The 14,227-nt window shown below is 43.1% G+C and overlaps 1 protein-coding gene across 1 annotated transcript; it reads right to left on the minus strand.

The window, feature by feature from the left end:
• Positions 1-7,777: 7,777 nt before the first annotated feature.
• Positions 7,778-14,017, minus strand: LOC123142144 (disease resistance protein Pik-2-like). The gene is made up of 6 exons (XM_044561156.1): positions 13,200-14,017; positions 11,537-12,246; positions 10,323-11,332; positions 10,020-10,094; positions 8,291-8,374; positions 7,778-8,203 (listed from the first exon to the last, which is right to left on the minus strand). Exons 1-6 carry the CDS (start codon positions 14,015-14,017, stop codon positions 7,778-7,780), a joined length of 3,123 nt encoding a protein of 1,040 aa, XP_044417091.1.
• Between the last annotated feature and the right edge of the window lie 210 nt (positions 14,018-14,227).

Consider the following 14,227-nt stretch of genomic DNA (forward strand, 5'->3'; position numbering starts at 1 on the left):
CTCTCATGTACTTAGACAAGGTCTGAACCCTTTCATGTACACGGCATTAATGTACTGAAAGTTAACAGTCAATCTTTTAATTTTTTCCAGGGTTTCTTCGGTGCACATCCTATTTGATTAAAGTTGTGCAATAGTTCAAGCCTGACTAGACTACTTGAACACAATACAATCCCACTGCAGCACGTCCGGGCAAAGCCTGAACTCACATTACAATACAGAACAAAAGATATTCATCATGGAGAAAACCAATCTTAACTCGAACCGGCTCATCAATCAGTCTTGAAGCAGAACATAAACCTGAACTGGTTGTTCCTAGAACAAAACATAAAATTTCTGCAACTTTAGAGGCATAAATTTCCTAGAGCATAACCAGTCTCTCAGGTCATAGGATTATGCATGACACAAATGATTATGCATGACACAAATGATTATGCAAATCCACTTGGACCACAAAAACACATTAAATCGGTCCATACATGGCCCTTTTTATTGGAAGCACCCAGTTGCATACATGACATAGAAGTACATACATACTTGCATGGATTTGTTTCCTTTGTGCAGGGTTTACACAAAAAAAGGAGTTGAATACAAACAAGACTTTGTAGGACAACATAGTAGACATACTTCAAAGGACGAGCATTTTGGGCAATAGAGTTGTGAAGCCCCCGATTTGACCGTACACTAATCATACATGCAAATTGTACGATCAAGATCAGGGAATCACGGGAAGATCTCAGAAAACAATTCTAGACATAAATTAAAATAAACAAGCTTTATATTACAAGCCAGGGGCCTTGAGGACTCAGATACATAAGCTCGAAAACACAAGAGTCGGCGGAAGCAATACTATCTAAGTACAGACATAAGTTAAACAAGTTGCCATAAGGTGGCTAGCACAAACTGAGATACAAATCGAAAGAGGCACATGCCTCCTGCATGGGATCCTCCTAAACTACTCCTGGTCGCCGGCGGCCTGCACGTAGTAGTAGGCACCCTCAGCTTAGTAGGGGTCGTCGTCGACGGTGGCATCTGGCTCCTGGGCTCCAACATCTGGTTGCGACATCCGAGAAGAATGGAAAAGGGGAAAAGAGGGAGCAAAGCAACCGTGAGTACTCATCCAAAGTACTTGCAAGAAAGGATCTACACTACATATGCATTGATATCAATGAAAAGGGTAGTATCTGTGGACTGAACTGCAGAATGCCAGAATAGAGGGGGAGAAACTAGTCCTATCAAAGACTACGCTTCCGGCAGCCTCCATCTTGAAGCATGTAGAAGAGAGTAGCAAGAGCAGCATCAAGAAACACCGCATATCATAATCCTACCCGACGATTCTCCCCTCGTCGCCCTATGGGAAAGCGATCACCGGGTTGTATCTGGAACTTGTAAGAGGTCTGTTTTATCAAGTATCTGGTTCTAGTTGTCATAAGGTCGAAGTACAACTCCGGGTCGTCCTTTTATAGAGGGACACGTCTATTCGAATAATTAAACTTCCCAGCAGGGGTGCACCACATTACCCAACATGCTCGATCCCTCTGGCCGGGCACATTTTCCTGGGTCATACCCGGCCTCGGAAGATCAACACGTCGCAGCCCTACCTAGGCTCAATAGAGAGTTCAACACACTGGTCTAAATCCTAAGCGCGCAGGGGTCTAGGCCCATCGCCCATTGCACACCTGCACGTTGCGATGGCGGCCGGTGAGCAGACCTAGCAACCTTCATTACAAAGGAAGTTGTGTTACGCGGTCCAACCCGGGGCGCGGCGCTCAGTCGCTGACGTCAAGAAGGCTTCGGCTGATACCACGACGTCGAGTGCCCATATTTATTCCCGCGTAGTTGGTTAGTGCGTATAGGCTCGTAGCCAGACTCAGATCAAATACCAAGATCTCTTTAAGCGTGTTATTTTGAAGTAAACGCGGATGCCGACCAGGGACTAGGCCCACCTGTCTTCTAGGCGGTCGCAACCTTCCCTGTCGCTCTGCCATAAAGTAACCATCACGGGGATGTCGGGAACCCAGGCCCAGCACTACCTGGGTGGAACCATTTGCCCCTTCAGCTCCCATCTCCGAATCATCAACATAAGTATGTAATAGTATAGTATATACCCGTGATCACCTCCCGAGTGATCACGGCCCAGTAGTATAGCATGGCAGACGGACAAGAGTGTAGTGCCACTGTTGTAATAGTAGCAACCTGTACTAAGAATTATGATAGCAGGTAAAGGTATCAACAATTGTGGCAACAATGACAGGCTATGCAACAGAATAGTAGCTATCGAATCAGCAACAGTAGCAAACCTAATGCAAGAATAAGAGAGAAGAGAGTTGGCGATATCTGGTTGATCAAAGGGGGTTTGCTTGCCTGGAAGCTCGACAGAGAAGGACGGGTCGTCAACACCGTAGTCAGCGGCATCAGCAGCGGTCTCGGGGTCTACCGGAGAAGAAGAGGGGGAAGAAACAGTTAATATAGAGCAAATAGATGCATGACAAAGTATCAGGTAGAGCTAGGGTGTTCTAACGCGGTGCTACACGATACTGGCAAAGGGGGATAACACCCGGGAATGTTTTCCCGAAGTTTGGCATTATCGGACAGACGAACCGGAGGGGGATGGTTGCATGTTCGCTATGCTAGGGATGGGTGGCGGACGAACGGGCCGCATATTCGGATTCGTCTCGTTGTTCTGAGCAACTTTCATGTATAAAACTTTTTTATCCGAGAGATGGATACTTTTCTATGAATTATCAAACTTCTTGCAATATTCTAAAAATTCCTGAAATTTTGCCTAGTCTGAGAGTTCGACAGTTTTAAACATCACTTAACTGGTTTCAAAAGGCGACAACTACTGTTCTGTACATCCTATGATTTTGTGCCTTATATCAATCTTGAGAATTTTATGTGAACTCCATGTTAGTATCACTTTCATCCAAATTAGAGTTCATTTGCTTAATCATCAAAGCTCTAAAGTAGCTATGAAAATAAAGTTGTTTCTCGGTTTTTCTGTTAACAGAACATAAAACTTTATGATTTTCATAGGAATTAATCCACGCATTATCTGAAGCAGGTCCAATGGAACAAAACGAAGCCCGTTACATTACTTTCCGTTTATATAATTTTCACCCATGTTAGGACTTGCCTTATCGCTGTTTAGGGGCTGTTTAGAGGGCTAGTCATTGTAGAAAGACGAAAGCTAGCTACTGCTACAATAACATTTAGTTACTGTAGCAGTACAGCATAGCAACAGGCAGCGGCTGCGGGAGCTGCAAAGCAGCAGCGAAGCAAGCGGCATGCACACGGCCGCGTGTGCTGGGCGCAGGGCGGGACGGATGCGGGGCGTGTGTGTCCGGTGGTTGGGCGCGAGCGGCTGCGCGGGGGAGGGCTGCCGCGGCCGCAGGGCAGGAGCGGCACGGTCAGGCGAGGCGCATGACGAGCGTGGATTTTTAGAACATCTGCACCCGGGCCCTGCTATCCTGACCGTTCAATATTGCTTTAAAATCTGTGCAACACAATTAACTTTCTATATGAAATGTTCTCTTTTTTGTTTCTCTCACATAGAACATGTCTTGAAGTTCAAACTTTTGCAGCGTGGCAAAGCTTTCTATCTAGAATTTAGGATAAATCTTTTAGAATTTTTTGTCAAACATAAATATACAAAAAACAAATTTTTAATCTAGAAAATCATAATTTGTATATTTATATTTGACAAAAAAATCTGAAAGATTTATCCTAGATTCTAGATAGAAAACTTTGCCATGCTGCAAAGGTTTGAACTTCAAAACATGTTTTATGCGAGAGAAACAAAAAAGAGAAATGTATTTGCACGATCGCGATGCACAGAATGGATGGCTAGATAGGGAGGGCCTGGGTGCAGGTGCTCATTATATGTTTTCGGGCGCAGGACGACCGCGACGCGAGAAGTGGCACGGGGGTGAGCGCGGCCACGGCTCCGGCGGCTGCGACTCGACGTGGCAGAGCACGCGGCTGGGGTAAGCCGCGGCAGCAGAGCAGCACGGCTGCAGCGGGGTGTCGGGCAGGGATGCTGCAGCGAGGGAAGGCGTCCGAGCAGCAGCAGGGGAAAGGCGAGGTCATGCGATGGCGCAGGTGAGTTGGCTGCTAACGGGCACGCCCTGGGTGCGGCGCGCGCGATCGGACGCAGCGAGAGGTCCACGGCAGGCGCGGTAGGACGTGTGCGACGCAGGCACGAGGTACAGCCATGGCGGCCTTGCTGGATGTGGGTGGCTACGGCTATGGAATCAAGCGAAGGAAAGGGGGGAAGGGGCGGCAGCTTACATCGGGTGCAGTGAAGAGCTTGACGGAGACGGAGACGCTGCGGTGGTGGAGGACCGAGCGGCGATGCGCGCCGACCGCGGGGAGGAAGAAGATGCGTGCGACGGGGAAAAGCTCCAGGGCTTTGCTCTGGTGGCTTGGGCGACGAAGACGAAGGTGCTGGACGTCCGGAACGCGATGGTGTAGCACGGGGTGGCCGGTGGCTACGCGGACGGCGAGGCCATGGCTACGGGTGGTTCGGGTTCGTCGAGATCAAGAAGAGGGGCAAGAGAGGTGGGTTCTGGCGTGCTAGGGTTTGCAGGGGGGTCGAGACGACCTTATTGGACGCCGGCGCGTCGCTCGATGGCCGGCACGTGTCGGATCCGGCCATGGACGTCGCGGGCGCGTCCAGCGCCTCTCCTGTGAACAGGAGGTAGGAGGAAACCTCCTGGTGGGCTAGGCTAGCTACTGGCCCTTTGGGTTTTAAGTGTACAGTAGTTAGGTTTCCCCCCATTTCTTTATTTTTCTGCCTCTATTTATTCTTTGATTTCTTTTATTCACCATAGTTTTGCACTTCTTTTAAATACCAATTGAATTTTATTCATCATGAAACTTGTCACTTAAATACTTCACAATATTTTGGATTGACATACAAAGTTTGAGGTCAATTGGAATTGTATAAATATTTGCTTATTTTGAAAAGGCTATTTTATTTGCTGTTGGACCACTTTATAAATTCCTAGGGGTTAATTGGTGGTCCAAATAAGGTTGGGTTCAACATGACAAATGATCAGGGGAATTACTGAATAATGCGAATTTTAGTTTTAAAGTTTGAAAACTTTTACCGTTTGACTTTATTTTAAATTTGAATTTGAGTCGTGTTTGAACCATCGCGAGACTGATAACAGTAATCCTGGTGACGTGGCATCATTAACAGGGACTTACTTTAGCTTAATTATCCGGGCGTTACAAGAGTACAAACAGTCATTGGTCCAACTAGCAAGACCGCACAAAGTCATTTTGATAGTTATCTGGTGCCACAGGCTTCAAGATGTTGGAATACATAATGCATGTCGAAATAATCCCACAGGCTTGTGCTGCAACAATAAACTAAGGGATCAAAATATAATGTGAAATGGCTCATGGTAATAATTCTGTAATAAAAGAGGAGCAAATATTTTAAACTATTTGGGCCTTTTGGATGCTATTCGCCCTATTACAAATAACAAAACCACATTAGTAAAACCTTAGAAAGGACATCCATATTTTTACATCGCTTGTTATAACACATCTTTTTATTTTGGTTTACGGTATGCTCTGACCACATCTTCAATCTCTTACCACTCTGAGTTTTGTGACCATCTGAATTGCAGTCAAGCCATCAATTTTTTGTCAGTCAAATGATAAGAATGGTGCGACATACGTGATGAATACAACAAAGGAATCACCATAGAAAAGCTATTGGCGTCTTCAACTCCTATTGATGTAGTTGAACCAACGGTTAGAGCAACCCTTGCCAAAGATCCTATGATGCCTATTTATGTAAATATATTGACTGAACATTAGATGCATCATGATTTGGTAAGATGACTAACTTACTAACAAGTGGCACAGGTTTGTATTGTTACTTCTTGTGCATTACTAGAATGTGGATCGGAACAACATTTTTGTGTGTGTGAATATAATGTATTTGGACATATTTCATGCATATAAACAACTAGTAATGCTTTTAGCATGTCCAATTGGACATCATAAGTGCACTTTCCATTGTAACATCAACAGAGTGAATGAAAACAATACACGACCAATATAATGTAATCCATTCATGTATGCGGACTCCCAGGTCACCATTTTTCACATACCCTCCATGCACAAACTCATTTTAGAGATATGGATCAACTGACGAATCATATTGTTTTTAGAGAAAAGGGGCACACCCCTTTCTTTCATTTTATTATAATGAAATCACAAGTGCACAAACAGTGTGATTTCACAAATGTGAGCATAAGCGCAAGCACCAGACTTAGTTCACAAACAGTTAAAAAAAGTAGCAATAGCCACAGGTTGGCCAGAGTGCAAGCAGAATCATCCATCAGCCAGAAAAATGCCACCAAACAGGAGTGCTTCAAGCTAGAGCATCAATGAAGATAGAAAGTCACTAGCAGTGATGCAAGACCTCAAATACGCTTGCACAACCTGTTAAGAATCATCAAATCAAAACAAAGTGTATACATGTACTACAGTTACATGTATCGGATTCAGGAATTGGTAAGATCACTCCAGGCATGCACGCTAGATCAGTACTGTTGATATTAAACAATTGTTAGAAAGTGGATTGCAACAAAAAAAATCATGAATAAGATAGAACTAGAAATGCATTCAGAAATTTCAATTGGACCAAAGTGAACCAGAAGAAAAGCACATCAAATATAATCTACTCCACGCATGCATGCTAACTTCCTAGTAACAATTTTGCACATAGCCATAACATTCATGCACAAATCTTGCTTTACAACTTCAAGACATATGGATACTCTTTACAGATTAGGGATGGGAACAACGAACACATCTCTTACATAATACATGGATAATTGAATAGGAGATAATACCCTGGATCCTTTAAGTTGCAGAGGATGGGCGGCTCCTTGGCAACGGCTGCGTCGACGTTGACCGGACCTGCAGCACGGCGGCACTACATTTACATGCTTCCCGCGGCGATGACGGTGGCTGCTGGGTGAGGTCGTTTCAGAGGATAGGAGGGTCACCGGTGCTAGAACTAGGTGCGATGGTCCGACAGATGGAGAGAGAGTGCCGATGGAGCAGATTTTTCCTAACCCTAGCTCACAGATCGCCTGGTAGAGGTACAGAAAGGGAACAGAGGACAGGAAGGAGATGATGGGTTCAGAGGGACTGTTTGCGCAGTTAAATTAATTTGTAAGGTACATTATGTAAAATGTACCGGCGGCCACCTGATGATGACATCCCGCCCATCCATTTTCCATCCAGTGGCGCACAATTGCTCGGAGCATCTGGTGCACGAGCCAGGCCATTGCACATGATACATTCTCGGTGCGAGTTTGTTACCTGACACTTTGGTGACCGTTCGTGATAAATGGGTCAATGACTCCCATGGATTGAAAATGTTGTGTATGTGGATGCTATAAATTGATGATGGATGCAGGTTCTGCGTTTGCTTGTGTAGGATATTGAAATATTATCAAATTTTCATGTGCTATATTGTAATGCTGAAAAAGAATGATTAAAGTCTGGCCACATAATGTAGTAAAAACATAAAAATTGCATATTAAAACTCTTTGCTTCTATATCCATGCCCATGAATCATTACATGTAATACTCTTTGGAGAGCACTGTGGCTACACTAGCAGTTATCCATACGATAGATTCATTACATAAGTTTCAAATATGATTATAGTAAACCTTAAAATAAACAATGCCTAGAAAACCGCTCACATAAATCTATACGACATGAACTACATACTAATCGTGACAATACTCATGCAATCTTCACCACCTGATGCTCATCTACAGGATCCGGACTAATCGGCAGGATGGTTTTAACCATACAAAAAGTGGCTTGTTCTCCAGCCCACCCATATGACTTTCCATGAAATTTCTTCAAATCATCATGTCGCATCTTCACATAAACATATCCACTGCTTTCATTATGTTGGGACTGCACAATGCGCCAGTTGTAGTGCTTGAGCTTATCATATATTATGCAACCAACAATAAAACAAGTTGCTTGTTGGTTTGGTTTAACAATGGCTTCAAGAACCATAGTTTGGTGAACACCAAATTTGATTCCGAGCTGAGCGGCAATAGCACTGGATACTCTCACTACCTTGGCTGATTTTAAATCATGATGGGGTGATGATGGTGGATCATCATCACCCCTTGATTCTTGCACAGTTTTTTGTTTCTGCAAGGAGCAAAATCATATTACAACCAATCTAACAAAGGCACGCACTAAATTATCTAAAGTGACTCAAAAATAGTTGATAATTACCTTATCATCTGAACTCGGAGCAGTCCTAGAAGTAGAACCCTCTTCAAACAATGAGCGCTTCCTTGACCATTCACTTTTATCCATCTACATATACAGAGTTAGAGAGTTACTCATACTAATAGTTAGCCCCATGCACACTTGAAATTACTTTCATAACACTTAACTAACGATGTCAAAAAGGTTTGCAACAACTCATTACTTGGCACACATGGACCGAGATGCAAGCCTTAGAGCAAAAATGATGTACTACTCATAATACACAGTATGTAATGAAATAGATGGACAGCACCAAAAGCTATTGATGCCAGGGTCAATCAATCAACAACGAGAAGCGGTAGAGCGTAGAGGTGCTTTCTAAACCTGGTTGGCACCAAAGTCCCCAAATAAATTCATATATTACTTCCCACAAAACAAACTGACATGTCGGTCTACATCAATGCCCTAAAAGTGGCCCAACATGTGGCCCTCGCTTGAGAGGCTCACATGCTGGTGTTATCAAACTGACAAGCGGAACCCATCTTGCCGACGACACATTGATAGGAGTGGTTCCTTTTACCGAGGGCTGAATTGCTTACACTCCCTTGATTATCATCATGACCTCATATAACTAGGAGAAACCGGTATGGTTGTGACCATATCCAATGCACTCAAAACAGTGGTACACTCCCACTCACGTCCACGCACGTGCACGCCTACGCACACGTCATGAGCCGGCTCGGTCCGGACCGAGCCAGAGCCACGCTTGGTTTCAGGTACTCGGCTCGGCTCATGGGGTCATTGTTTATGAAATCAAATTTGATTAGGGATGTGGGTACATGTGTGGTGATGTTTCGTGTCATCTCTTGGTTTCATCACTTATGTGCAGATTTCTTGTGGTCATATTGTAAGGATATAGACGTTCATGCCAAACTCTGTCAACAAATCTTAGTGCAGTGTTTGTGTTATTGCTCGTTCTTTAGATGATTAGCATATGTCTCATATATTTTTTAAATTACCCAGCCACATACATAATGTAAGATACGTAACCAGGGCCATGGATTATCTGCTCCTGAGTATAAATGGATTCGGATGAACAATAAATTCAGAAAAATGGTAAGCAAATTAAAAGAAAACTAAATAATTTTGTGGAAAGCATTGTTGAATGTTTTGAAAGCTCACAAAGTTTCATCATGGAATGAAATTCTTGGATGTCGTGGCAAAATAAATTCAGTTTTCCAAAAAAAGCTATTTCCGAAAGCATTTTTGAGCACTGATTTTCTTCTTTTCGTCAAGGCTTCCGTGAATGTCATTCCATGATGAAACTTTGCATACAATTGAAATATTCAACAATATTTTCCTCAATGTTTTTTTTACTTTTTACAAATTTTTATTGAATTTGTTATTCAAATAGGGGTTAAAAATTTCAATGAAATTTCTGAAATTTCGCATATTTCAGTGGGGTCCGAAATATTTTTAACCCCAAAATTTCAATGCAGATTCAAACCGATTTCAAAATAAATTTAAATTATGTTAAAATTAATTAAAATTAAGTGAAATTTAAAAGCTGAAATAATTTCTGATGTGAAATTTCTGAAATTTTGCATATTTCAGTGAGGTCCAAAATTATTTTGTTTCTGAAATAAAAAACCCACTGCATATGTGCTCATGAGCAGAGGAGGACTTTCGTGTAACCTGCAGCTAATTTGGTTATTATGCTCAATAGAGTGTGAGCTAGTATGCAGCCTTATACCTCATGGCTAGTAGACAAAACCTCCTCGTCGGAATCATCATCTAGGTCGGAATCATCATCTTGGTCGGAATCATACTGCAAGAAAGAAAGAAACGGAAGCATGCATCCAATTAGAGGAATATACATATAGTACATCGATATGTGGTACCAGATGGTATTATATGTGAATACAGCAGGTGAGGTATATATGTGAAGTGTACTTCTGAACTGGATATATGCAAAATCTGTGTGAGGCTAGGATTTCATGGGAATGGCATAAAATAGATGCTTGAGTTGATGTAACCCATAAATGTACAAATGTACCTCGCAGTAGCATCTATCTATAGCCAATCCAGGACGGTTGGGGTGGACTTTCGTGGCCGCGTGCCGCAGCGCTACCTCGGTCAGCTCCACCTCTTCCCTAGTGAACCCCTTCCCGTGAAGTTCATAATAGACATGTTGGAGCAAAGGCATGTTCCCCGGTACTAAGCCGCGGACGTCCTGATTTCCTACGCTGATACAGCATTTCAAATCTTCAAGCATTGGGAGCGCTCCCCCCTCTCTACCAAATATGATCTCTATAGTCGGGTCGATATTTCTCAAGTTTCGGAACTCATCGCTACCAATAGTATATGCTAAGGGAGTGTTATCTATCGACATGTCGAGGCAGCGGAGCACTGGTAGCCTCCCGAGGATACGCAGATCCTGTTCTCTCACCTCTTTGACATAGAAGTTCAGGTAGGACAGATGCGGACAACACGTGGAATCCATCCACGATGGACGCCTTGGTAAACATATGCCAATCAGTAACACCTCGCGGAGCTCTAATGGCGGTGCCCAGGCTTCCCAGGCGCCATCATCATTATATTCCTCAGTCATGACCATCAGAATTTGGATTCTGCGCAAATTGCATAGCGACTCAACCAAAGCCTTACTCATGCTCTCGTCTAACTCAGGGATACGAATATTTAGATTCCTCATCTCTGTCAGCTTTCTCAGCTGCGTGACAAAGTTTGGGCACTCGTCCACGCAGAGCTCAAGATCTTCCAGAGATGTCAACTTCCCTATCTTAGCCATTATAGTTGTGATCCTGTAGGCACGCAGGCACATCAGTTTGCTCATCTCAGCGACAGAGGCTGGCAATTCCTCTATGTCACTCCCCCTTATGTCTAAGGTTTGCAGAAACTTGAGATCATGTCCTATCTTCACTGGAAGCTCCACAACCGGTGTCTTAACCAGCCCTAGGTACCTCAGATGAACCAACCTGCCAAGATGCTCAAGGCGACATGCTCCCGCAGAAAAATCACAGTTATCCAGGACCAATACTCGTAACACTGTAAATTTCAACAGTTGGAGCAATCTACTATCACTAGACAAGGTTGCACTAAATGACCTCACATGTCCCATTTCCATGATAACAGGGTTGCGCCCTGCACACCATCGGTGGATGGCTAATCTATGAACAGTGCTGCTTTTACTAGGTAAATATGTGTGGAGGTCCTTGTCATTATCACAAATTGTAACAAAGTTTAACTTACTAGACAAGTTGCGTATTAAATCCAGCACCATATCATGAACACGACAACCATCATAGTTAGTGCTGCTATTGCCCTCCGTCAGCCGGATCATACTTCTATTTGCAAGCTGGTTAAAATAGCTCTCACCAATGTCAAATAATCTTAACCCTTGTTTACACTGGATAAAACCTTCTGCAATACAGATCCATATCAACTCCCTTTTCTTAATCAAGTGATCTTCTGGAAAGATGCTTAGGTGCAATAAGCAATTCTTTAGGTAAGGAGGAAGATCATAATAGCTAAAAGACAATATCTTTCTTGTGTTTGTAATAGCTTCGTTGTCCTCATGCCCAAATCCAATAGCATCATATACCTTTGGCCAGTCCTCCCGGCCTTTATCAACAAGCAAGCTAGCTATTGTAATTATAGATAGTGGGACACCACCACACTTCCTTAAAATTTTGGTGGACACTTCAGAAGTCTCATCATCATGAATCGTGCCTTTAGCACCCCACAGTCTTCTGCAGAATAATTGTTTGGACATATCATCTGAAAGTAGTTTTATGTTGTAAACACCACCTACTTTTTCAGCAACTTCACAAATACGAGTAGTTACAATTATTCTACTTTCAACCTTACTCTCCCCCAGTTCAGGATTACTCTCCTCCAATGCACACTTGACAATTTCCCATGTTGACATATCCCATATGTCATCAATAACTATCAAGTACCTATTTGCAAAAAAAGGAAAGCTTTAAAAAGGTAAATTATCTAGAGTAGTATCAATTCAAACAAGGATCCTCTCCGTCCATCCAGATCCATACATGCATTAATTTGAGGTGGTTGTCAAATATTTTCATCGAATTCATATTATTTCTCAGTTGCAGGGTTGAAAGGTATTGAGTGTTCTGTTCATGTACTGAGTAATAAAGCCATCTATTACTATAGTGAATCTCTTGTCATCTTTTTCACATGGCTAGTAGTCTAGAATTCTACATATATGTATGTATGAGAGTAGTTTTTATACATCCCACCACACTACACCTCCGCAAGAAAACATAGCAAAACATTTCAAAAAAATCTGAAACGTTGTGGGAATGATTATTAACAAATGATATAGGCGCTTGAAAAAGCTTGATGGTCAAATAACATTCGAGGAGCTCTGTACATGTTTTTACAAAATTTGCTCAAACAATGCACATACATTTTTGAGTAATTTTGAGTAATTTTGTTTTTTTGTACAGATCTCCTTAAATGTTATTTGACCACCAAACTTTGCAAGCTCCCGTAACATCTATTCATAATCTTTCCCAGAAAGTTTCAGAACTTTTTGAAATATTTTTCTATGTTTTCTTGCGGGGGTGTAGTGTGGTGGGGTGCAGCAACTACTTTCCCATGTACTCCCTCCGTCCGAAAAAGCTTGTCTCTAAAATGGATGTATCTAGCACCAAGTTAGTGCTAGATACATCCATTTGAGGAACAAGCTTGGGACAAGCTTTTTCGGACAGAGGGAGTATGTATTAGAAGCAAAATGGGAGAACATGTAATGACAAGCAGCTCATGTAAGCATTAAATGTGACCGAGTAGCAAAATACTTGGTACAAAGTACAAGTGGGCATACGTAAGGATGACATTGATAAGTTGGGCGGGTGGGGGGGGGGGGGGGGGAGGGGGATGTGCGTACCTTTTGTTCATGAGGAATCTTTTTAGTTCATCAATAAGCTGCCTTATATCCATTTGTGACGAGGTAATGTTTTTATACTTGTTCTTGTCAAGTTCATGGAGAATATCCCGAAGAACTTTCCTTTGGTCAGGATTTTGACCCACTGGAACAAAACCCCAACAGTCGAATCTCTTCTTAAGTTTGTCATAAAAAGCTTTAGCAAGAGTTGTCTTACCCCATCCTCCGAATCCAACAACCGAGATTGCCTTCAACTCTTTTTCAGACACGTCAAGACACTCAGATAGCTTTGCTAGCTCGTCCATTGCCTTATCAATACCAACAAGGTCAGAGACCTTGTTGTACAGAGCCGAGAGACGAGGGTCTATCGCAGTCGTGGGATTTGCAACAACATCATCGATTTTGTACCTATCATAGCGTTCTTTCACCTTGCTAACTTGGCTCTTGATATGCTTGATGTCGTTAGCCATTTCACGGCGAGCCTTGAGCATGATGATCTCATTCTTGGTCTTGTTGATGAAGCCCATGAAGGTGTGGGGCATGCATGGCTGAAAACCCTTGATGCACACCATAGAGGAGTCAAGGGTGTCCTCTATGGCGTAGGACATTTCTCTGACCTCACAAGCCCAAATGTGGACCTGTCCGTCAAGCTGGTCTAGTGGCACATTGGAAACCTTTTCAAGGGCAGCTTGCATGTGCTCGAGCTCAGACATGAGTTCCATGATACCCTGCTTCACACTAGTCTGTAGGTTGTACTCCTCCTGGAGTAGCTCCCCTAGCTTAGGGAGGACGGCCCCCATCGCCCCCGTTGCGAACTCCATGCTCAACTCTCACCCTCTTGGCCACTCCCGGCCTCTTATCTCTCGCTGCTATACAGCTTCTTAAATCCTCTTTGTTTCTCCCTTAATTTCTTTTCTTCATGTATGAGAAGCTAACACTTCAGCTTGCTAGCTATAACTAAATTGCCACCGTGGTTCGTCTTCATATATAGACTACTTGCGAGGACGTTGTTACTGAGGCTGGATAGAGAA

The sequence above is a fragment of the Triticum aestivum genome, chromosome 6D (assembly GCF_018294505.1).
Source record: "Triticum aestivum cultivar Chinese Spring chromosome 6D, IWGSC CS RefSeq v2.1, whole genome shotgun sequence".
NCBI classification, from domain to species: Eukaryota; Viridiplantae; Streptophyta; class Magnoliopsida; order Poales; family Poaceae; genus Triticum; species Triticum aestivum.

Excerpts from the sequence above, each read along its gene's own strand:
- LOC123142144 (XM_044561156.1), bottom strand. The coding sequence starts at position 14,017 with ATGGAGTTCGCAACGGGGGCGATGGGGGCCGTCCTCCCTAAGCTAGGG. Across the intron at positions 8,375-10,019 it reads TTTTGTCTACTAGCCATGAG|ATGGATAAAAGTGAATGGTC; the intron begins GTATAAGGCTGC and ends CTGTATATGTAG. Across the intron at positions 8,204-8,290 it reads CTCCGAGTTCAGATGATAAG|AAACAAAAAACTGTGCAAGA; the intron begins GTAATTATCAAC and ends TGCTCCTTGCAG.